The sequence below is a fragment of the Lepisma saccharinum genome, chromosome 14 (assembly GCF_977018435.1).
Source record: "Lepisma saccharinum chromosome 14, izLepSacc3.1, whole genome shotgun sequence".
Lineage (NCBI taxonomy): Eukaryota > Metazoa > Arthropoda > Insecta > Zygentoma > Lepismatidae > Lepisma > Lepisma saccharinum.
Genome location: NC_139242.1, coordinates 27,923,612 through 27,950,110, shown reverse-complemented (window position 1 = coordinate 27,950,110; position 26,499 = coordinate 27,923,612). Strand labels below are relative to the sequence as shown.

The window sequence follows — 26,499 nt, the reverse complement described above, 5'->3', positions numbered from 1 at the left end:
GAATTGCTAATGCTGAGAGATGAGCACAAGCCTGAATCCATCACAACAATACTGGTGTTTGATATGATCATAGCAGGAATGGTATGGATATGTATAGTTTACCAATCCCAAGACAATGGCGTTGCATCAGCAATTTTATATTGGTTTCAACAGACCCCTAGAAGTGTTTGTATTGGCCATGGAATCAGGCCATGAAAGTTGTGTATGTGTGTATGTTTAGAGAGAGATTATATTGAGAAACGACAGCAGTTTCAGCTTTCTAGTGTACTTAGTCCTCTAGAAAAATTAGGAGATTTAGAACATGCACCTAGTAGATATGGAAGAGGATGGAACAGGAGGAATTTAATGGTGCAGATGAAGGAATTGAAAAGAGATAAAAGGAATTGAGAAGCCTTGAAGAATGATGAAGATTCTAAACTTAATGAAAGAAAGAAGCAAGCAAGCCGAGATATAATTCTTGAAGCTTTCCTGGCAGCAAATGATGAAGATGTTTTCTCGGGATATCAACCAGGAAATCTTCACAAGATATAAACAGTTTAGAAATAAACTCAATAGAAAATCATTGAAAGAGAAGGAAAACAAGATGGAAGTTTGGACAGAAATCAATATATGAATGGGTTATACAAAAGGCAAAATATCAACTATAGAAGATGATGCTCACTAGCATCAGAACAGCAAAAGTAAACACGATGATGGTTTCCCTACAAACCAATGGAAGTTCCACGGCAACAGATCAGTATAAATACGGGTCTGCAGCAGGATCAGGGGCCATTTTTTTTTTAAAATGCCAATCAAACAACACTAATCCTTTTTCGAAAGCTTACATCATTTAGTGTCTAGTGTCCTCTCCATGTGGGAAGGTTAAGTGTATGTAGCATAGTATGGAGTATCATTGCTCAAAGCACAAGGATATGGGGCAAAAAGCTAGTAACACAGGAGAAGGAACGTTACATCATCCAGAACCATTTTAATTTCATAATTCTACTAAGGGTAACTGTAATAAACATTTTAAAGTGTATTTTTGAAATATGCCTTTGAAAAGGCACTTGATAATTTTATATTTTGAATAGAGGGTATTGAGAGGTGACTGAAGAAATATGCCACAGACTACATATTACTCAGTTTTTAAGAGTAAATTTTGGTCTCTCACGTCTCATTCTTCCCGATATGGAGAATGCCAACATAAAAATTTCCTTTTACAATCTTGGGATGTTGCATGTGTGTCCATAAAAAAGTAGCTATATACAGCTATTTTTAGTTACAACATACACAGGTGTTAGTGCAGCTTTTATTACAGTAAATGGTAGACATCATCTTCCCAAAGAAGTACTCAGATATTTGCTGCCAATTTCCTTGTGTCCTCCGCAGGTATGGTCGCTAATCCCGGCACGAAGACCAGTGTCCCACCTTATACATTCAACCTTCATGGTGCCAACATAGCAAAATGTTAAGACATTTTCCTCGATATTAACCCCCCCCCTTTTTTTTTAAGTCTTTTGGCTTGGTCCCCTGAAAAATGTAAAATCGAGATTCCGCTGCATTTGTGCCAAAAAAAAAATCACAGCTTTCTATTAAAAATTACTTTTTTCTCTGAAACTATCATTAGTAAGTGCACAATTTTTACCATGAGAATGGAAAACATATCAAGCAATATGCAAGTACCATTTTGAATCTGTCACAAAAAAATCTGTTTTTTTATTACTTCAGTCTTCATCTTTTACTACTTGATAAATGAAAATTAGGTTTTTCAATCAGAAGCTTATAACCTAGTCTGTACTGAAAAAAACTAGGCATAGTTTGTCACTAGCAAACACAGTTTCTGAAATATAAACTTCTTTTTAAAAACCTTGGGGGAATTCTAAACTTCCCGCCAAAAACAATTCCGTAAAAAAAAAAAAATCTTACATTCTTTCTCTTATTTGGTAAATGGAAATTAGCATTTTTGGACTATAGGGTTATAGCCTAATCTTGACTGAACAAAATGAGGCATCATTTGCAACTCTAGCATTCATACTTTCCAAGATAAAAAATATTATTCAAATCTTGGCAAATTTAAAACTTTCTGCTTGACGACACTCCTGGGGTTAAGGTAAAAGCAGGGAAATTGGCCCCAGTGTCTAAGGTTTAAAAAATAGTGCAAAATTGAATATCATTACAGACTTCACTTACAGAAATTTTACATCTGGCTGCTTCAGAACTTATCCTAGCTCTTCCCCTGTTCTTGCATCTAATTTCTACCTGTACTCAACAACTTCACACCTGCAAGTTGTTACACTTTGTGCCAAAAAGACCAAAAAACACTAAATCCAGATATACTGCCTCGTGGAATGTCTAACAGATTGCAATGAGATATTGAAACCTGATAAAAAATGTGCTTCGTTTTTTAAGAAAATAATGAAATTTCATTACAACTTGGTGTAACTAAAGATGTTTTGGGCACAATAGTAAATTTTTCACTTTTTTGTTATTTTCAATTTCTTCATGGACAACAAGCACAGTTAAGGTTACAGCAAAATAGTATACAGTGTATCATATTCTCAAATCACATTTGGATTATATGGATATGTTGCTTTGAGAAAAATGTAACTCCCACTTAGCATGACCAGGAGAAACAACCAAAGGTTAAGATTTCTGTTCATTTGGCTTCTATTTATCTCTATTCAAAACTAATACATTAAATTTCATTCAGCAGATGTTATTTGAAAGAAAAATACGATTAAAAAAATGATAAGGTGCTATAGCTGAAAATTGAAGAAAATGTGAAAAAATACCAAACATTGCAATTTTTATTAGGTGAAAAAGAGTTTAAATCAGATGCATATCACTGTGGAAATTGTTTTGCTGACTATATCTTCGAAAAAGATCACATTAAAAAGAATATGGAGCAGCAGGAAAGTTACAAATCCACCAAACTCATGACCTGGTCATCCACCCAACAATCGAAAAAGTGCAGAAATGAAACATATTCTGTTCCTCCCCCCACTCCCCCCCCCAACATTCTCCTAAAAACAAAACTTTGGAGATGGTCCAGTAGCTGTATGAAACGATCCAAAAATACTCTCACAATCATCAACCTTCTTGATTTGAAAGTTACTCTCAACAAATGTTTCCAGCTGAAATATAAATGCAACTGCAGCAAAATTCATAAGCTAGCACCAACCAATTTCTTATAGTAGTGTTTCTCTTTATATGAAACAACCTCCTGCAAACAACAAGTGAGACTCGCCTGTGCTCCAAACTTGTGGTTTTATTCACCCATTCTCTTTAGAAATGGTAAACCGACATTGCCACATGGACAAATTTTCGGAAAATTTACAACTGGTAGAACAATGCTGTTTGGTTCAACGGTGAAATATTTGAAAACCATTAAATACTCCGACGAAAGCTGGATAGGGCCTATCCAATTGGTAATTTTTGTTTTCAATCAGTGAGTCAATAATAGTTAGATTACACATTGATACTTTCATCAAATTTGGTGGAAATTGGCCTCTTAACTTTTATGTAACAGAATTCTGCTAACAAATCGCTGTACAGGTCTCTCTTATCCTTACATGACCCCTCCCACCCCTTTCCCACACAGCATTGGCAACATATAATAAAAATGGTAGCATGAAGAAATGTCACACATGCAGACTTTTATGAAGAAAAGCTGAAATCAGAGTACTCACCTTAGAATTAGGGATTTTCACATCACACCACCGTCCATCTATCATATGCCTCTGTGCTAAAACACGCATTTGTGTCTCGTAATTTCCAAAACGTATAAACCCGAAACCTTTTGACTGTCCAGTTTTAGGATCTTTTTTAACCTGTAAAATAAAGTGAAAGAAGACACATGTAATCAAAAGTTTATTAAAGAGTTCCTTAATATAGTCAAAGATAAGATTAAACAAACAGGTCTTTGTTTGCGTTATGATTCCAGGTGGAAAAGACAAAAAAGAAGAGGAATTATACTGATTGCAAGCCCACCTGGTGGCTGACCTACCTTTTGCTACACAGCTCTCTAATCTGTCCACCAATCATATTTAGGGATGTGTGTCTCGATGAGTGTCAATAACCACAGTTCGAAGTCAAATTTCTAGGGGTAACGTTGCTCTCCCATTACAATGTTGGCAAGCGTACGTCTGTTTGTGTCAGTTGTTTTTATTGGCTAGCCCACCCTTCGCTATACACTTGTATTGTTTTGATCGACTGATTGATTTGGTTCTTTAAGTCCACTTTATGCACAGTAAGGGGACTTGACCTACAGCTTTTGGGACTGAACCTATAGATTAAAGTGGGATCCGAACCACTATGTGCCTCCAACTGATGAAGGGACACTCACAAATATCACCCATGCCCAAGCCAGTATTCAAACCCAGGACTCCTGGCATTGTAGAATGTTGTGCTACGCACTCTGCCATGTAGGCAGTGATGATGCCAAAGGGGGAAGGCACACCCCTGTCAGACACTTCATCCCCCCCCCCCATCTGAAGCTAATTAAATATTGAATAATAAGAGAGTTCATTTATAAGAGTCCAACGATTTTAAACTTTTCTAAGTGGTGTATTCTGCATTATATCACTCTTCCTGCTTATAATACTAACTTGACTATCAAATATTAATTTGATCTAATATATGTGTGTGTGTGTGACATTCATTCAAGATTCGAGCACCGACCTGGTCAAAGGTGATTTCTCATTCATTCATGTCCTGTAATCGTCGCGGTTAATCCAAGTCTTAATTAGTTTTAAGAACTGGACAAAATCGTTGAATGTGGATGGTTCTAAAACATCACGAACTTTCTGAGGAACACAAAACATCATCTGTAGTACGGGCAAATTATTCTAATTGTGGGTCGTTAGTGACAACGGTAATTAGTAAATGACATTCACAGGCAATTCAAGATTTGGTGTTTTTTAAGTCCACTTTATGCACAGTAAGGCTAGTTGGCACTGGACCTACAGTTTAGTGGCCCCACCGGGGACCGAGCCCGGGACCAAAGGTGATCCAAGAAATCCAACACTATATGTCAGTTGTTGTGCATACATCATGGTTTCTTATTATTCAGGGACTTGATTTTTGAGATGATGAGTCTGATGTTAAACTTAACAAAGGGAATTTCTTCGATACTCTTGAAGTTAATTTCAAAATGAGGGGATATTATTCTGAAATGTATTGAACTTGAACCTTAAAGTGCAAATTATACTCAAAATTCGATTCAAAACAAATTAATCTGCATAATGTCCACACTGCTTTTTAGGATTTGCCGCTCTTCAATCATTAGATGGAGGTTCGGTCTTTCTCATACATATCAAAAAGAACTTCTTCCCAAGAACTCCATAGGTGACTGTATTTGCGTAGCACAAACAAGCGCTGGAGTGGTAGAGTAAGATATGCACCAGGGTCACAATATTTCTTGAATTTTTCAGATTTTCATTCCTGTGATAACATTTCCCTAAAAAGTGAAACTCAGATTTTGCCCAAAACACTTTAGCATTATGAAGATGGAACGAAATCCTAGGAAAGTATAAACTGGCACTTCACAAGGTTCACTCTCTAGTTGTATTCTCTCTAACAAATCCAGTTTCCAATGTAACACGTAAAATAACCTTTTTTGTCTATGAAACCTTTGAAAAGCCTTGCTTGAACCAGGATGCTAGCTGCCTCATTTGGCTGTCTTTGCTATTGAGAAGAATTGTCAAGTGCTGGACGTACCGAAGGTGGGCAATGTGTTCTCCAAAGCACAGAGAGCAGAATTCTCCTACAGGAGAATTGCACTTCACTAAGTGACTTTCGTTGTTTCTACAGGGTGGCTACTCTAGGACCATGATAAAATTCAAGTATAATTCCCGGTCTTCAAGGCAAATTTTCAAAAAATTCAAGGCCACAAGCAGATGTTTTCTGTATTTCAACCTTGCATATTGCCGCCTCTCAACATCCATACACATGCACCAGAGGAGCAACCACGAACTTTTGTCAGGGGAGGGGGGGCAAGTAACAGGATAAACATAATAATAATGACATTATTATATCTATTATTAGTAGTAGTGTCAAAGATGTTCGCCTCCTTGTAAATTACACAAAAAAGGGGTATCCTCCTAGTAAATTACACAAAAAAGGGGTAGAAGTTTGTGTTAAAGCATTTGTGTTGGAAAAAACTATTTCAATTTTTTTTTTTTAAAAAAAAACATTCAATTTCACATTCATTAATAATGGAAAACAAGTACACAAACTGTATTGAATGGCAGAAAATTCATGATAAATGCATTCCGAGTATTATTCTTTTTGTACATATAACATGTATAACTTTCATGTACAACAACAAAAATGGAGTGATGTAAAATAAGAAAACACATGTCAACACTAAATTGTGTACGTATTCAAAGTTTATATATATATATATATATATATATATATATATATATATATATATATATATATACACGAGGGTCACTATTTATATTTTGAGCCTAACAATGAAAAAACTGGAATTTGGCATTGAAAACTGCTTTATTGTTTTTCGAAGTATTCTCCTTTATGGTCAATACACTTTTGCATTCGTTCGAACCATTTGTCAAAGCAGTTTTTCCAATCTTCTTGAGACACCTCCATAATATGGTTTTTGAACGCATCAACGGCGTCTTCCACCGACGAAAATCGTTGTCCACGCAATTTATTCTTGACATTCGGGAACAAGAACAAGTCATTGGATGCCAAATCAGGACTGTATGGCAGATGACCCATCAATTCGAATTTTTGACTGTTGTTAGACGAAATGTGTGACAGCTGGCATTGTCTTGATGAAGAATGATCCGATGGCGTTTGTTTGTTTTCCATATTTGACCGAAGACCTCTGGCAAACAAATTGTTGTGTACCATTCAGAGTTGACAGTTCTACGTTCCTCTAAAGGCACAGTTGCCACATGACCAGTTTTCCCAAAAAAACAGGCGACCATTTGTTTCGATGTGCTTTGAGCGCGAACAACTTTTGTTGGATTGGGTTCATCTTGAAATATACATTCAGTCGAATGCTGTTTACGTTCCGGCTCATATGCATATATCCATGATTCGTCACCTGTTACAATCTCAAAGGCAACTGTGCCTTTTGAAGCACCACGATTGTATTTATTGAGCATTTGTTTGCACCAATTGACGCGAGCGTCTTTTTGAGTTTTTGTCAAATTGTGTGGGATCCAACGAGAACATACATTTCTCACAGCTAAATGATCATGTAATATTTTATATATGCTGGTGGAACTAATGCCTATGGTTGCCTCAATCTCACAGTATGTCACATGACGATCTTGCAGTATTAGGTTTTGCACAGCATCAATGTTTTCTTGAACAACAACTGATTTTGGACGACCTTCGCGAATCTCGTCGGTGAGCGAATGGCGGCCACGATTAAATTCGTTATACCAGCGTTTCACAGTGGCAATGGATGGGGCTTCATCGCCAAATGTGGAAGTAAGTTGATCGATGCACTCTTATCTTGATAATCCATGTCGAAAATCGTAAAAAATCATCGCACGAAAATGTTCACGAGTTAATTACATTTTATTGTTGTAGCACAATCTCCAAGGCAACATAAACAACACAAATCAAGCTATTGACAAAATATTTGAAGTACGTTATGGTCAATAATGCCAGACGATCCCGTGCAAACGTCAAATCGTGCCTAACTTCAATCAGTGTTGCCAAGGCTCAAAATATAAATAGTAGCAAACCAACAGCAAAAATTACGTAAATTGTGTCTCAAATGTGCACGCTCCTTTTCCTCCCAACAATTGTTCATGCATTTAAGACAAAATCCATTAAGAGAAGTCTTATTTCTCTCTCTGGTAATTTACAATGCATTACAGAAAACGATCATATTGCGAGTGCAGCGAACAAAAAACTTTATCTCTTACTTTCTTTTTTTTTTTTTTTCAAACTGAAAACAATATTGATTCGATAGGGCACAAGTAATTTCACGAGGCGCTATGGCATTCTCTTTTACAAGTTTTATAACTTAGATTGTTCGGCGGCCAGGGGTGACTCCCACTGCTCCCTAGCTATGGCTCTGAACTTGACGAAACTAAGAAAAGCATGCATTGCGAGCAAAGAGAGCGAGAAAATTTTGTGAAATGTATTTTTATTTGCATAAAATTTGAAATTGAGGGGGATAATTGCTCCTCTGTGCCCCCTGTAGGTGCCCTTGGCCGTAAATGTTTGCCCCCTTGCTCTCCTGAGAATTGATTTCCATTCAAGGTTGGGGGGTGGGGGAATACCCCCTGTGGTTGCACCACTGATATGCACACAGAAGTATAGTAACAATATGAAGTGTCTGTGTGATTCCAATGTTGTTGATTGTGTAAGAATTTCAAACTCAAATCTACCCAATCATCTTCAAGAAAGCTTATCTTGCAATAATCTTCCATCTGTCAGATTGTTCTGCAAAGGACAGTAACAAAGTTAACAGATAGAGAGAATTCTGTTTTATTGTTCACACATTATTTTCCTTCCTCGATAAAAATAAAAACTCAACTGTGAAAATCTCCCTTCAGGACATTTATCGATACTTTTCAATAGGATTTGGATTAATAAAAGATGTAATTTTTCACATCTACCGAGAAAAATTCAAGCAGAATTCACGCATAATTCCCGGTGAGTAGCCACCCTGTTCTAATAATTAAGAAGATTAATATCTTCCAACATCATGTTGACTTTGCAAGAAAATTAAACTCTTTGAAACAATTCTTTTGTCATTTATATTATCATCTTATAACTTGAATATTTATATCAGTAGTTTTATCTCAAAAAAGGCAACGAATTATAAAATTATAAATGTTTTCTAATACTGAAATAGGCCATTAGAAACAACGCAACTTCCGGCAGTTCCCACAAATAATAAAAAAAAAGAATTAATGCCTTTATTAAAGCGAATCATATGGAGACTCATAATCAAGAAGTAAATTTAGGCAGTAAATGTTCACTTTAAATAAAGGACAAACCATTATTATTATTATTATATATAGTACGTATATACAGGGTGGGGCAAGGGAATTAGACGGATTTGAAAAAGTCACTACAAAGTTAATTTTTGTTGGGAAAAAAAATATTTACAGAAATATATTGTTAAGATCATAGCATTTTATGCTAGTCATGTGCGGAAATTTACATTGGACAAATGGAGTCCATTTTTGCAGAAGAAACTTTGAAGGCAATCATGGAAATTGGCCTCCTCCTTCTCCAGCATGTCTTTGTCGATTTGGCCGATGGTCTCACGAATAGCCTCCTTCAACTGATCTAGTGTGCATGACCCACTCTTGTAGATGTGAGACTTCAGGTACCCCATACAAAAAATCACACGTAGACAAATCTGGGGATCGAGGGGGCCATGGAACATCTCCAAATCTGGAAATGACCCGGTTCAGGAACAGAACAGAGCATTCATTGAGGCTCTGGCTGTGTGAGCCGTGGTGCCATCTTGCTGAAACCACACTGCTTGACGAGTAATCCTCCTCCTCCTCCGTAATTCAGGTACCAAAAATGTGTTTAACATCTGCATGTAACGATCAGTGTTGACAGTTACAGTAACACCATTGTCCTCAAAGAAATAAGGACCAATGATGCCAACCTTACCTACAGCGCACCACACGGTCACTTTTGGGCTGTGGGGGAGATTCTGATAGAGTTGTCGGGGATTTTTCACAGCCCAGTAGTGACAGTTCTGTTTATTTTCAGAACTATTTAGGAGAAGTGAGCTTCATCACTCAACAACACCATGTCTTCATTCTCCTCACACCGTGTAAGCATTCCCTGTGCAAAGTTCACTCGCTGTTGGTAATCCAACAGAAACAAAAATACTAGTAACTACTACTAACGGAACATTTGAAAGTATATCATAAAATGCTATGATCTTCACTATATATTTCTGGAACTAAATTTTTTCCAGCAAAAATTAACTTTGTAGTGACTTTTTCAAATTTGTCCGGTTCCCGTGCCCCACCCTGTATATGTAGTGCTTTCGGACATTTTAATGTGACTGTCCCCACAATATTTTGTCACCCCCATCTCCATCATTTTTCCCTGGCTCCGTCACTGCATGGAGGTCAGCCATTCTTAGAAGTGTAAGACAAAAAGCAGGAAGAAACAGCACCTTGCATATCTTCCTCCTATGCCAAGCAATCTATTAGTGAGCCCCTACCATGCAACACAGACATATGAAAAAGCTGTTTAATATTCTTTTAGATCTTTGCTCAATTATCCCAAAAAGAGAAGAAACTTGCCCTGCTTCACTCTTTCTTACATTAAAGCTTTTTTTACTGGTGGAATGGTATTTTGTACATCTAATGTATTTTAATGTATATAAGCAACATGTAAAGGCAGAGCAATATTCTAATTGTGAGATACAGTGAGGGAAAATGTGATGAATTGATCCAGCAATATACTTGTGGGCAGTAAAAAACCTACTTTCACAGGCAAATTGACATGAAAAAATTCTACTCACTTTTGTATAAGAATGAGAAGTAGTTTGTAATGAGAAGTAGTTTGTTTTGAAAAGTTGGTCTTCTTATACAGTGATGGTAACTACAATTTAAAAAGCAGTATATCTGTTCCTTGTACTTCCTGTACCATCCAGAACTACTATACTGTGATTTCAACATAGATGGAGATTATAAAAGTCCATTCAGTATTTGGTAATTTTGTATTTTTTTAACATTTTATTTTACAAGTGAGTACAATGGAAACCTTATACTGGGCATTCCTCTCCTACTCTATGGATATAAGAAAATGAATCATGGTAATTATTGTTTTTAATTGTATTAAGATCTAAATATTTGTGAATTTACATATTTCACCAAATGATTATTAACATATAGACTGTATGCTTCACAGACAAATGAAGTCAAACTTTGCTACAGTTTAAAGCAGCACACACGTAACACATATTCTTTAATGATTTTCATGCATTCAAGATATATCAACATAATTTTTTCATTTGTTAGCAGACACCGCAAAATGCTTCAAAATTCTATGAAATCATTTCATCAAGGATATTTTAATCCAATCACAGGTCTAGAACCTTACATCTTATGTGTGAATGTCACACACATAATGTATTGCTATGTGCTTAAAAAATCCAAACAGCACTTGACTGTTCTGTAATTTGGCAACCATGATACTCATGGTTTGAAGAGTGACCGACAGATGGAAGCATGTCAAAATTAGAGAGGCTTTCACAGGAATAGTGTAAATATGGCAGCTCCACTTACAATATACACCAAGGAGGAACACCATTTGTGTTGCAAGATTTTTGAGTAGTGGAGGGATCAAACATATCAAAATTCACTGGATAATTAAAGTGAAGTACGGTGATGCATGTATTGTCACTGCAGCAAGTGTATAAATGTACTCCGAAATTTCTAAACAGTACTACTTCTGTGGCAGACACTCCTCAACTCGATAAGGAACCTTGAGTAGTTTGACAGAGGCCATTGCAGCAGTTGGATCAGAATGGAATATTGTCCATGATGTTCTGAAGTTCAATAAAGTTTCTGCAAGGTGGGTGCCATGCAAGCAGACTGAAAAATTGAAAGATCGCCATGATGATGTCTGTGAGAACTTGTGTAGTGTTTTGCAGCTGCTGAAGGTGATGGCTTGCACATATTTAGCAAATCGAGGATTCCTTGATAGGATGAATGAGGAAAACTCCCATACGCAGACCAGGACTTGAACATTGATTGATTGACTGAGTTTATTTTACTTCACGTTTTGTGCCTCTTGGCTAATTTGCGAAGATGGGGATGAGTGATGAAATTGATGAATGGACATTCACAAACAACAAAGCCCGAGCAGGATTCGAACCTGGGACCCTTGGCGTTGCAGCACGATGTGCTAACCACTCGGCCACACCGTCCGGCAGGACTTGAACATGTTAAATTTGATACTGAAATGTTGAATTAACCACTCACCACTGAGGTATCAATAAACTAACTCATTATATTACTACTAACACAATGTCCTTCTGTAGAACAGATAATATACCATTGAAAATACAAGCTTTCAATACAGTTATCTTCGCATTTCTTGTCAATACATGGAACCTGCTTACAAAAAAAATGGCTACATATATAGACTTTCCTAAAAAAAAGATAGCTCAATCAAGCACTGAGTGCCTTAGGAAGTGTGTAAGTGTACAACACTGACTGGGGATGAGTGATGAAATTGATGAATTGTAGAATCACCACCACCTTGTAATCAAGAGTTCGATACCCAGTGGAGGCAAATTGCCCAATGGTATGGATCCCACTTTAAACTGTAGGTCCAGTCCCAATTAGCCTATCTGCACATAAAGTGGACTTAAAATAACAATTCAATCAACTCAAACACTGGGTGCAATTGTCCACATGGTGAGGAATCACCAAAACCCACAAATTGCTGGAGGGCTATTCAATTCCAGCATGTTCTCCAGACCTGACAGGTCTTGTTGAATCTCCAGCCACCTTGTAAGCACATGCACTATAAACAGAAGGAACCTGGATAAGGATGCAGATTGGCTCATTCGCATTAGTTGAGACAGGTAGGAGAAACCTCAATATTTCCACTCTTCTGCTGCATGCTCCCATAGTTCACAGCTAACACCTGGGTGTACTCTCAGACTCCTTATCCATCCTCAAACTGGTTTTGTATATTAGGTCGGTACGAATGGACCACTGTCCACTCCTAAATAAGTCACTTGATACCTTATATCCCCCTACGTTCCACTAATGCTGGGTGAACAAGACCATTCATTTGTTTGAGAAAATTTCACTTACAGCACAAATGGCCACTTTATGCTGAAATCATTAAGAATGAAATGAACAAAAATAAATAAAACAAAAAAAGAAGTCAAAGGTGGCACTACTGATATTATTTTGCAGAATTTGTTCTGATGGAAGACCGGAGACATACTCTGAGGAAAATATATCAACACTTGATGGGAAGTCATTACACTGTGTAGGAAGCCTGTAGAAAAGAGATCTTAAGGCCTCTCCAATGGCATAGTGGTAACGCCATCACCTTGTAATTAAGGAGCCCCAGGTTTGATACCCGGTGGAGGCACATTGCTAAGGGTTTGGATCCCACTTGAAACTGCAGGTCCATTCCTGATTAGCCTACCTGTGCATAAAGTGGACTTTAAACAAAAAAGTCAGAGAGAGGTCTTATTTGTGTTATAAGAATAACCAACTTCAAAAAAATAAGGGCCCATGATGTCAGACGACGACACTGCACTTCATACAGTCACTTTGTTGCTGTGTAACGGCACTTCTTCAGTATACACAGGTTTTCAAGGGCCCAATATCAGAAATTTTGCTTATTGACGAAGCCATTGAGATGAAAATGGGCCTCCTCTGACATCCACAATCAATTGCTGCATTAAGACAGTTGTTTGGCCAAACGGTACCCATCTTCCTGACATCATCATCAAAACATGAAGGCCATCTTGTGAATGAATAACATGTTTACAATTAATTGTATACCCCGTACTATTCATCTCCATGAAAATACTTGCTTCCAAGTTAATCATCATCTTTTATTTTGCATTTCAAATATGTCCCATATTTTTGAGACACCTTTACTTCCAATCCCAGTTTTTCTGTGCATGAGGTTTGTGTTATGTGTTATGCACATAGCTAATCGAAAGTTCAGGCATTTGGTCACCTACTGCACTTTTTATTATATATATTTTTAACATATGCTACTAACTAAATCTAAATCTCGTAATCAGCCCCCAGTGCCTCACTGCGTGGAATAAATGGTTGTCCAAGCTGTACAAATGCCCATTTTTTATCTACTTAGTCAATGAGCAGTTTCCATGATAACCAGCCCAGCCAAGTGAACAAATGTGACTCATGTAACCAGTTTTCAACACCTGTTAAGTCCCCCCCTTTCAAATACGCAGTTACTTGACAGCCATAGTTACCCTAGCACTATAGCCACATGTTCCATTCTGAAATGATGCAACATATGAAGATTTCTATGGACAAGATAATGATCAGATGAGAACTGGCCAGTTTCCAATCCTTCATGCAACAAATAGGTTTGTAAAATAATGAAAACATTCCACTTCAATTTCTATGCTGTGTATATCGAAATTAGGTATAAAAAATATTTTTCCATCAAGTTCTCATTGTATGATGCGGCAATGGTTTTAGATCTTCGTGGTTATATTTTTCTTCTTATTATTAACCATAATTGGAGCTTCCTCGGGGTTTTCTGAAAATTTTGGAAATATGTAACATGCTTTTTTATGTACAAATTACATAAATTCTTATCAGAGCATACCTGCACCTTTTAAGTCCCACACCTAGGTCGTGCAGTCTAAGGCATCATGCTTTGGACTCTAGCTACAGGATGTGCTCAGATTCGAGTCTCCTGGGGGAAGCGTGACAAATTTTCTCCTGAGAATCCGGCCTGTGGATGCGACCCATCTGCTTCCGGGAGATTCCCGCTATCTTGAAGTCCGCCATATTGAATCGAGGTCAATTTTTTTAAATGGAAAGCACGTCATGTGGGGTATCAAAACACATTAGAATTTTTCCCAAAAATGAAATGTAATTAGTTTTGTGATAGCTGCAACGGTACACACCAGTATGTCCTAGACGGTGTACTCAATGTGGTTTCAATCGTGCTAAACACACTCGTCGAGTCGTGAGATCCACTCTGCATGGACCTGCATGAGCATCTGTGATGGGTATTTGATCACAGGCAACTTTCAGTGTCAATAACTGTTATACCATTACAGCTACCATAAAACTAATTACAGCATTGCATTTCTTGGAAAATTCTAATGTGCTTTGACAGGGGTGCCCATGGGGGTTTCATGACGCGCCCACATCATGGGAATTTTTTGGGGGGACAAAATTTTATATCAATTCTATATATCTTCACACAAAAATGGGGGGATTGTATCGTTTCATTGACTTGTTATTGATTTTTAGTTTTGGTTATTATGTTGAGTTTTTCTACCTACCTATGTGTGATCGGGTTGAAATGAAACACCACCTCTTATGCCTTTTGAATCGGTTTGGATGGAGGGGGGGGGGGGGGTATTCACATTAATACAAGATTAGTCGAGCAGACAAACTGTGCAGAATAAGGTTGACTAATAATGGCAGTGAGCCTAAAGTAAATATATATTGCTTAAATATATCTGTATTATACAGTGACGCAATCACAGAGGTGGCAGGGTGTCATTACCCCCCTCCCCCCCAACCTTCGACAGAAGTCAATTCTAGGGTAGCAAGGGGGTACAGACATTGACGACCAAGGGCACCTGCAGGGGAGCACAGAGGAGCGATTACCCCTTCAATTTCAAATTTTATGCAAATAAAAATACATTTTGTAAAATTTTCTTGCTTGCTTCGCTCGCATTATGTAATTTTCTTGTTTTCGTCAAGTTCAGAGCTGTAGCTAGGGGTAGTGGGAGTCGGCCAGGGGCACCGAATGATCTAAATGAAAAAAAGTTGTGAAAGAGAGAATGCCTTGCATGCAGTGATATTATTTGCGGCTTATTAGGGGCAAACATTGACAGCCAAGGGCACCTGCAGGGAATCACAGAGGAGCGATTACCCCTTCGATTTCAAATTTTATTTTTTTTGTAAAATTTTCTTGCTTCGCTCGCATTGTCTGCTTTTCTCGTTTTCGTCAAGTTCAGAGCTTTAGTTAGGGGTGGCGGAAGTCTGCCATGGGTGCAGAGTGATCTAAAAAAAAAGTTGTAAAAGACAGAATGCCATGGCGTCCAGTGAAATTACTTGCACCCTATTAAATCAATATTGTTTTCAACTGCAAAAATTGGATCTGACAAATTTTCATCCTCGCTTCGCTCACATTCTGCTTGTTCTCTGTAATGTATTGTATTTAAATAAAATGTGTTGTATATTTGTATTGAATAAGCTTTCAATACGTACACAATTTAGTGTTAGCTTCTTGAATATGTATTTTCTATTTTATGTCACTCAATGTTGCATATGTGTAAAACATATGTTGTGCATGAAAGTTACACATGTATCCTCAGGATGCATTTATCATTCATTTTCTGCCATTCAAAAATACAGTTTGTGTGCTTGTTTTCCATTATTAGCTAATGTGAAATTGATGGTTTTGAAAAATGTTGCATATAGTTTGTTCCAAACAAATGCTTTAGCACAGAATTCTACCCCCTTTGCGTAATTTATGAGGATAATAAAGCCTTTGTTACTACTACTACTACTGGCAGTAGTAGTAATAATAAAGCCTTTATTAATATTATTATTATTGATACGTTTATCCTGGTACTTGCCCTCCCCCCCCCCCCAGACAAAAATTGCGGTTGCACCTCTGGTATTATATTTTTCCGCAAATTTTGTCTGACAAAAATAATTTGAGTAATTAATTTGGCATATAAACGGCTCGCACCATTTTCTTTCAAGAACGGAAATTTCAAGATAGAGAAAGGGATATAATTCAAAGTTCTGTTACTGGTACGCAGCTAATTTGTGCTTTGCAACAAATAAGGACATCAGCAACACTAAATGGATTTTGGAATAATGATTTTATAGGCAAAGTGAAAAAGTGATACTTTGGCTGCATTGGTCTTGTTCAGCAGAGCTAGCAATCCACAATTTTGTGGCAACGTGTGCCCAAATATTGACCATGCTACCACATGAAAAATCATAATTTTCGAAATTACACTTTTGGCTGCCAATTTTGTTGCAAACTGCCATGGCAAGAAAGCCAATGAACTTCTGCTTAGGAAGGGTAAATATTCTATGTCACCAAGACATAAAACAAAGCTGTTCTTGTTTGAAGATGCCAACGGCCTCTTTCTCTATTCCTATACAAGTGTTCATTGGAGCAGTGATGTTCTTGTCACAGAGGGGAAGTTCCCTGCTGTTCCCTTTTCCCTTCCTATAATAATTTGAAATCATAATTGCACATGTGCGAATTACTCACTCGTGGCAAACTGAATAATGCTTTCTAAAAAATTTCTTAAAAAAACATCTAAAAACTGTTTACTTACATATTAGAGAGTATTTCGTTATTTTAAAAAATCATGCCTAAGCCTTGGTAAGAAGCTTCTCAAAACCAGTATTACTCCCGTCAAGAATCCCCGAAGACTTTAAAAAACTTCTCAAACCCTAAAACTGTTAAAAACGTCCTGCACACAGTCACCCATAATGGTATCTGGTTCTTCTTGGAATGCAGGAAGTTGCAGACATATCTCCCTTCCGCTTACCCTCTCTTCCTCCCCGCCGAAGCTTACGTCACATCCAGTGGCATATACTGGGTTAAGAACCTGGACTATCGCACCATATCATAGTGTTCGAATGGACGCGAACATTTGCTGATGGGGGTGTTTTTTTTTTAACCCATTTGGGGATTTGGGGGTGGCAGGTTGAAGTGATGTGACTCTGGGATTAAAAATATATACCTCATAAATAAAACATGGAAATGTACACTGTCAGTAAGGAAAGGATTTCAAGAATTTTATTCTTATTTGTACAAATAAGAGGCCCATATTGTGAAATATTATGTAGGCCTATATACGAGAATAAAAATAAAATTTCAACCTACCTATTTTCACCATTTTAAGTTCGGGTACTCCTTGTTGGCGCAGTGGTACAGTCGTTGCCTTGAAACTAAGGGGTCCCGGGTTCGATACATGGTGGTTTAGATACCACTTTAACTGTAGGTCCGATCCCCATTAGCTTATCTGTTCATAAAGTGGACATACAAGAAAAATCCACAACGATTTGGAACTTATCGTCATTCGCAAGCCGAATAGACAGCTTGTTAATTATATCCCTCATTTCAGTTCACTACACATCACACACATATCATTCACAAAAATAAAATCCACTCACTACTGTATTCACTCGCTGCCTTTAAAAAATTCCAAGCACCCAAACCAATCGACGCCACCTAGACTAGAACTGGTCCTTGTCATTTCGGTAATTTTTAGATGCACTCATAAACCATTCCCGCTCAGCCAACAATTATCTGCTCCCCACTGTATCTCTAGTTGTTTGAAGGTCAACGATCTCTTTTTCAACTCCTCTGCAAGCGTTCAATGATGTTCTTGTCCCTGCCATATGACACACTTTCCCCTTGCTTGCGATAATTTGGCTTCAAAATTCCCCATTCCTGGGAAAATTACATGCTGGGAAAAATTGGTTTGCAACATTGATCGGGTGATTCTTAAGGTAGCCCTGTCAAGCTTGCCCCTCACCCCTGTGGAGTTGCCAGCCAGCACTGGGCCAGCCGTCTCGCGAATTCAAAGAAAGCAGGCAATGTTTTCAACTCCTAAGAAATCAGGTTCATCTTCTTATTGAAATGAACCATTTTATGCACATTTTCTGATAGATATTTTCTGGGCTTAGAAGATAGCCTAGATAGCCCCGAATATACGCCTCTGGTCACATCCACTACAAACTCCCATGTTTCCTGAGCTGCCCGGATAAACTCGGGTGTAACATGGAAACCAATTTAGTTAATAAAAAATAATAAATAATAAAAGAGGAAAAATGGGTTATGAGAATAGGAAAAAGAAACTGGTATGGAGAAAATGAAATAAAGGAGACACATAAAAGAGCGTATAAAATTTGCGATACAGAGGAAAGAGAAAAATAACAAAGAAGAAGAATGGAAATATAGGCACGCAAGGATTCCATATTACAAAGGAGTCTCCGAAAAGATAGAGAAAATAACTAAGGGGTACGGCATAAAATGTGGGATGACAGCCCCCAAAGTATCTAGAAATATTTCACAGAGTATAAAAGGCAAGGTACGGAAAAGTAAAAAGAGGAAGAAGAGAAGGGCATTTATAGAATAAAATGTAGTTGTAACAAAAAATAAATCGGCAAAACTGGAAGGAATATGGGGATAAGGTGGAAAGAACATGACAATATAATTGAGGGAGTCCCCAGAACAGGTCTTTCGGAACATATATTAGAAAAATCCCACAAAGTAAGAAAAAGAGAGGTTATCAGGAGGGAAAATAAACCAATCAATAGGAATGTTTATGAGGCCGCCTACATTTGTAAGGAAAGACACAAGAAATTGAACAGGGATGATGGGAATGTAGAAGAAATCTGGGTTATAATGTTTAAAACATAAAAAGAAAAACAGAATTTGTTTCCATGTTACGCCCGAGGTTATCCAGGCAGTCAGGAAACATGGGACTTTGTGGTGGATGTGACGTAAGCTTCGGCGGGGAGGAGGAGGGGGGGTAAGTGGAAGGGATGCAACTTCCTGCATTCCAAGAAGAACCAGATACCATTATGGGCGACTGTGTGCGGGACATTTTTAACAGTTTTAGGGTTTGAGAAGCTTCTTACCAAGGCTTAGGCATGTTTGTTTAAAACATTTCTATTTTCCAATAGTACCTTTTAACCCAAACTTTGTTTTTAAAAAAGTGGCGCAGCATGTAGGATAAACTAGTGCCAAGTGAAGCCTGAAGAAGGGGGCTGTAGGAACCCCAAAACATTGCTCCAACAACAAAAAACTCGCTAATACGTAAGTAAACAGTTTTTAGATGTTTTTAAGATAAATTTTTGTAGAAAGCATTATTCAGTACAATAATTTGGCTCCAAAATTCCCATTGAATGATTTATCAACACAACTTTGCATGGTTGTAGGAACATAACAGTCCTATATTTTATAATTTTTGTGTAAATTGTGAAGGGCATATCAAAAATTACCTTCCAACAAGAGAATAGGCCTTTTTATTATTATTTTAAGAAAAAACATAACCAGTAAAGAAGAACCAGATACCATCATGGGCGATGGAATCCCATCTCAAGAGGTTTACGTGAGTCCACTAACAGGTAATATTTGATTCGGTAAATAGGACTGAGACAAATATTACCGCATTTACTGGCATAAGATGCACTTTTTTTCCCTTTAAAAATAGGTCTGAAAAACAGGGTGTGTCTTATATGCTGATACTCAGTTTCTGATTACCTTCATTTCCGGAAATTTTCTCTGTTCTGAGTTAGACTATTTATTTAATTCTTTCTTCCTGTTTGTAACGAAGAAGATTAAAAATGTATTCTTTCCTACTTAGATTAGGTTAGTTATTTGTTGAAAGAAGATATACATATTTCTTTATATTTGAAATACCGTACATTAACTATGAATTCAGTGATAAAGGTGTGCAAAAAAGGGGGGTGCATCCTATACACCAGCAAATATGGTAAATGAAATTTCAAAAGTTCTTACCTGTGCCATAAGAACTTCACCAAATGCTTCAAAATATTCTCTCAACTGCTGCTCTGTTGTTTTCCACGGCAAACCAAGTACTATTAAATCTGAACACTTTTGTTTTGTTTCCATACGTTTTGTTTTTGCCGTTGAATTTTCTAAGTGGTCATCTGATTTTCTTTTATTTTCTGAAACAGAAAAAATATCAGACCATATAATTTCATATACAATACATATAGAAATTAAAATTAAATTATTCAAGCTTAATTTTGTGCATTATACATTCAATATAATGACATTTGTATAATTCTGACACAGTGACACTTCATGGGAATGAATGAAGATCATGACAGATGTAAAACCTCTACACACTAGGTAGAAGGGGATAGGAATAAGTACATACAAACTGACATGGGTTCAGGATCATGTTTGATATTAGTTGCCACAAATTGTAAAATTGGTCCAATCTTTGTTTGGTGTTCTATCTCAATTTTGTAGGTTGCCAATTTTGGAATATAATCGTTATTCTCATGAACATTACTGAAAATTTGCATGATATCATGGGTGAAGTAAGGACATTTGAGTATTTGTCGATCTTAAAATAATCATAAAATAGGCAGTTTCAATTAAGAAAGGTCAAACATGGAGGTGTGATGTATTGACAGCTTTTAAAGTATTATGTTGATGAAAATTGTCACTAGTTACTTCTGGATAATCGCAATGAGAATGGATGATGATTGGATAAATTTCAGGAGGGGAAAAAAAATAAACAGAACACAATCTCGGTAAGGGATTATATTGGATGTATATCGTTAGCCTCCAAGAATGCAATTTTCACAGTGTACATGGACGAGAAACTGACACTTCAGATATATTAATAAATGAGAGAGAAATGTTCTCCAAATAATAGTAAGTGACAAAAACAAAGTTTCGAGTATAGCTCATGATCAAATAAGCTAATCCAGAATGGATTTGCGGTTTAAAATAGAATGTGCCCAATTCACCTGTGTCTGCAACAAAACTTAAGCACCTTGGATATAAAAGGAGACTAATAACCTAATTTGAGAGTAACATTCCAAGCAAACAAATATTTACAATAAAATCATAAAAAGGTTTCAGAAAATAAAACTAAAAAAATGCTTGTCACATGGAATGGGTTGAGAGACTTTGTTGTTAATGAATTCAACATCAGAAATAATCAGCCACCCCCTTGGTGTAGTAGTTAGAAATCACACTACGATGCTAGGAATCCCAGGTTTGAATCCTGGCCCGGGCATGGATGATTGTGAGTGTCCATCAATTTCATCATATCATCAGTCATCCCCATCTTCGCAAATTAGTCAAAAGTGGTACAAGAAGCAAAGTAAAATAAATCAAATCAAAATCTGAAATAATAACAAACTTATATGTACATGAAAATTGTTTGTGCTCAAACAAAAAAAAAATACAAAAACAAGATTTTCATGATTGACTCAGAAACGAAGTAAGAGCCACGATAAATACAGTAGTAATGTGTACATATAATTGTTTCAGAAACTTGCATCTCCTTACATGAATTTTTTTTAATGTCAGTGACAAAATACATGCAGAATTCATGAATAATGAAGGGTGGCAAAAATTCCCACAATTGCTTGAATTCAATTAGTAAACAACCTAAAAAAAGTACTTGGCTTCCTTTATTGATATTAGTTCTACTACAACTGTCAACAAAACACCCTGCAAAGATTTGTGCAACATGCAGAAGAATTAAACGGTTGCTATTTACACAAATCACAGATATTTACAGTCACAGTAAATCTAGAGTAACTATATGGCCAGGCCTGTAGCCAGAATTTTATTTCAGAGGGGTATCAACCCTAATCATCAGCAGACATCAAAAGGTGAAAAAGTGGGTGGACAGAAGCCCAGAAGATGAATTTTGCAGAAGTGACAACTTATTGTACAATATGTTTAATCGTGATAAAGTAGTAAAATTAACTACCGCCAAACTACACTTTTTAAATTAGATAAGTGTAGGATTTCAGAGGGGGGGTGGGAGCTTTAGCGCACCGAGCCCTCTTTCTGGCTACTAGCTGCATATGGCCATCATATTGGGTTAATACATTTCATTAAATTGATAATAGAACTAGGGTTTCAAAATTTGTCGTCACACGTAACAAAATGTAACAGTAATTTTTAACATTAGCACCTAACTTGATCTACTTGTTGCTACTTGTGCAAACTATGTAATTAGTATGCATATAAACATAAGGAAAAATTTGCATTTTATCTTGAATTGTTATGGGATATCACTGAATAAAGTAAGTGTGTCTATGGTGCATTTGCACTGCCCTACTGTGGCTTGAACAAAAGTGTCCACAGCCTAAAAAGCACATAATTCATTTATGTAGAAAATGCACCCGCCCCCTGCCAAGGGTCGTTCAAGGTTGACCGGGACTTTTATTTCTGCAGAGGAAATAGGTAGCAGAAGAAACACCAAACTATGTCAGCTTTTTAAAGTATTCTCTGTTCGCGCCGAGGCACCGTTGCCATCGTTCTGGCAGCTCCCAAATTCCTTTGGCGTAGAAAGAACTTGGTTGTTGTCATAGCCACTGGAGGACATCGCTCCGCAATGCTTCGTCTGTCGTGAATTTCTTCCCTCCCAGATGGTCTTTAAGGGGTGCAAACAAATGATAATCACTGGGGGCTAAATCCAGACTGTAGGGGGGATGGAGCAGAACTTCCCAGCACATGTCGGCCAGAGTTGTTGTTGTCACATTGGCCGTGTGAGGGCGGGCATTGTCATGGAGAAGAATGACATTTCCAGAAAACATCCCAGGTCTTTTCTTGCGAATGGACTTTCGTACAGCACCACTCAACAATGTCCAGAAAATCCACATGGATAACACCCTTCATGTCCCAGAAGACACTTGCCATGATCTTTCCAGCGAATGGCTGAGTTTTGCTTTTCTTGGGGGGGGGGGGAACCTTTATGCCACCACTCCATGCTGCGTCTTTTGGTCTCTGGGGTTGAATTGTGCAACCATGTTTCATCACACGTGATGATGGAGTGCAACAATTCATCACCTTCTGCTCGAAACAGATTCAGAAGCTGTTCACAGACCGTCCTGTGTGTCCACTTCTGATCGAATGTCAGCTGGCGGGGAACCCACCTTGCACAGATTTTGCGGAAGTGTAAGTGGTTGTGAATGATTGTCTCAACACTCCCGACACTGATATTCAACTCGGCAGCAATATCCCGCACTGTTACTTGCCGGTTCTCAAGAATCATTTGCTCAACACGTGCGATATTCACTGGTGTGACTGCAGTCGGGCGAATGTGTCCATGCGCTTCATTTGTCACCAGCTCCAGTCCTTCGCGAAACTGCTCACACCGTTTGTACACTCTTGTCCGCGACATCGTTTGTTCACCATACTGTGCTTGCAATCGTCTGAAAATCTCAGCTGGTTTCACTTTCTCCTTCACGAGAAATTTGATTACACACCGCTGCTCCACAGCCACAGACACACTGCTTGCCGCCATGTTCGCTGCAACTGCTGCGCATGCGCGAAATACGTCATGCCGGGCGCTAGTTACTCGCAAAGGAATACATTACGTCACCCGCACGTTTCATCATGATCCGGATATTCATCGATTTTTTACGTACGAAAATCCCAGTCAACCTTGAACGACCCTTGTAGCAGTGTACCAAAAGCACATTTCCAAAATTAAATGTAGGTACATTGTGAACACTTACAAAATTCACACTGACGCACGGACACTGGACATTATTTTTTAACAAATGCGATACACCGAGAAATGTTAATTGTTGCAAAAAAAAAAAAGTGTTTTATGTATGTACAGTGACATGTCCAAAACACATTTTTCATGAGCAATTGTAATATAATTAAGCCTAGTTTCCATATTAAAAAACACTAAGTTGCTGACCAAGGCAGTTTATTAAGATGTAAAAACAGTTAACATGTAACGTTTCAACCCTGTATCAGGGTCTTCCTCAGATGAAGAACTAAACTAAAATGATAAAATATACTAGACACAGAAAGATTACACACACATAGCAGGGTCACTAGTCACAGTTAGACAGTCCTAATCTTGGAAGATTTCTCCAAAGGAACTAAACATATTACCTCTTGACAGTAAACTAATGGGTCTTCCACACTGACAGGAAGACCGAATAAAGAAGATATGCACAGAGAAAGGGGAAGAAGAAATCAATATTAATAGCCTGTGGGAACATCTGGAAGAGAATGGTTATGAAAAGAAAGACAGACACAACATCAACAGAAGAAGGAAAGAAATAAAAGAGAGAGGACCGGAAGAGAAGGAAGAAAAAGAGATGGTTTGGTATAAGAAGTATGGGAGATGCCACAAAGAAGATATGCAAAGTGCTGAGGAAAGTGGGTATAAGAACTTACAGGAAGGGAGGATGCACGGTTTTAAGTGCAAGAAGAAGGAAGAAAAGAGAGAGGAAGAAGAGGAAGGGGTTATCTACGAGGTGAAGTGCAGAGAATGTGAAAGTGTATATATAGGGGAAATGAAGAAGAGACTGAAAGACAGGTTAAAGCAACACATGGATGATGCGAGATTGAAGAGAGACAGGAATGTCATAGTCAAATGGGATTCGGCTAGGCGAATAGGAAAAGAGAACTAGTGAGAAAATGGAAGGAGGCCAAAGAAATAGAAAAGAAAGGAGAATACATCATGAATTGGAATGGAGGACTCAAGATAAACAAGGAATGGAAGACCGTTTTAGAGAAAGTTGAAAGGATGAAGAAAAGGAATGAAGGAAAAAAGAAGAATGAACAAGGAAGAAAGAGAAGAAAAGATGACCAGAGGAGGAGGTATTCATCCATATCCAAAAAGGCAGGAGGGGTGGGGAATGGTAAACAGGTGGTTCCAGACTCTTGCTAATCTTGACCTGTCAATAACCTGTCAGTGTGGTAGACCCATTAGTCTACTGTCAAGAGTTGATATGTTTAATTCCTTTGGAGAAATCTTCCAAGATAAGGACTGTCAAACTGATTTGTTTTGTGTATGTAACCTTTCTGTGTCTAGTATATTTTATCATTTTAGTTTAGTTCTTCATCTGAGAAAGATCCTAATACAGGGTTGAAACATTGTGTGTTAAGTGTTTTACATCTTAATAAACTGCCTTGGTCAGCAGCTTAGTGATTTTTCATGAATTTGAAATCACGTAATAATGCACCTACTATCACATGGGAGCTCTAACATTGGTATTTGTTGTGTAAGGAATGTTTGAGATACCAATTGAATTGGTGTAATCTGGCAGAGATGAAGTGCACAGCTATGGCCAGAGGGCAATATCAGTAATTATTGTGCAAGGGATAATGGTAAACAACTCCCTCAAAAATAGGTTCCAATGTACGAAACTGAGGCGTAAGCTACGTGACATACAAATTAAAATACCAAATTCAAAGCACAATAGTGTAATTTTAGGTATATTTGTCAGAAAAGTGTGCTGAAATAAAAATGCTAATTTTGGAAGAAAGAAAAAAAAAGACTGAACAATCAAGGTCCCTAACTATTACCAATTAACACACAAGTCAGCACTGGTACTACAGAACTATTGGTGCATGAAAAGCATTAATCTTTTCTTAAAAATACTTATCTCAAACAAGTGGAAACTTGTGAACGTATTTCTTAAAAGAGGTACAAATATTTTATCATTTTGTATTTCAGGGTGGTTACAAACAAGCAGAAATGAAATTCCCCGACTTGTCCACGACAAAATTTACATTTTTCCCTGATAATTACATAAGAAACTAAATCAATGTTTTTGCAAATGGAAATAATAAACTCATACAGATCCAAGTATGGATTTGTTAAGTACCAATATTATCTTCTACGAAATAGACTTAATTTCTCGATGCATAAAGCTACTTCTCTCTTCTCTGTAAAGCAAATAACTTAACTCTTGCATATAAGTGAAACAATTGAATTGTACAAAAGAAAGGGTCATATTTCCTTACATTATCAATGGGATTTCTGCTTCAGTACAGTATATCCAAGTGAAGTTATACCATTATTGGTAACGAAAAGAGTATGTAGGTATTAGAAAATTAATGCAGGGAATTTATAGAATTGCATTGTACAGGTACCACACATTAAAACAGTAACACACTGTTAATAAGAGCTCCTATATGAGGGGCAACCTGAAAAAAGCTCCAATGGTGTCTATACGCAGCACACACTAGTGGTCGGAGAGCGACACACACACATGCAGGAAGGAAGAAGTGGCATGTAGCTGTTGCAATGCAGCAGTTTTAGGACAGTTCTAGGTTAAACAT

General features: G+C 37.4%; 1 protein-coding gene across 2 annotated transcripts in view; it reads right to left on the bottom strand.

Annotated features, from left to right (window-relative positions):
- TBPH (TAR DNA-binding protein-43 homolog) overlaps positions 1–26,499 on the bottom strand; it is a 68,374-nt gene that overhangs the window by 36,922 nt on the left and 4,953 nt on the right. For both annotated transcript variants that reach the window (XM_083135312.1, XM_083135313.1), the window contains exons 2-3: positions 20,209–20,378; positions 3,669–3,809 (exon numbers count right to left, since the gene is read on the bottom strand). In XM_083135312.1, coding sequence (XP_082991438.1) covers positions 3,669–3,809; positions 20,209–20,378 — 311 coding nt within the window. The remainder of the gene's footprint in view (positions 1–3,668; positions 3,810–20,208; positions 20,379–26,499) is intronic.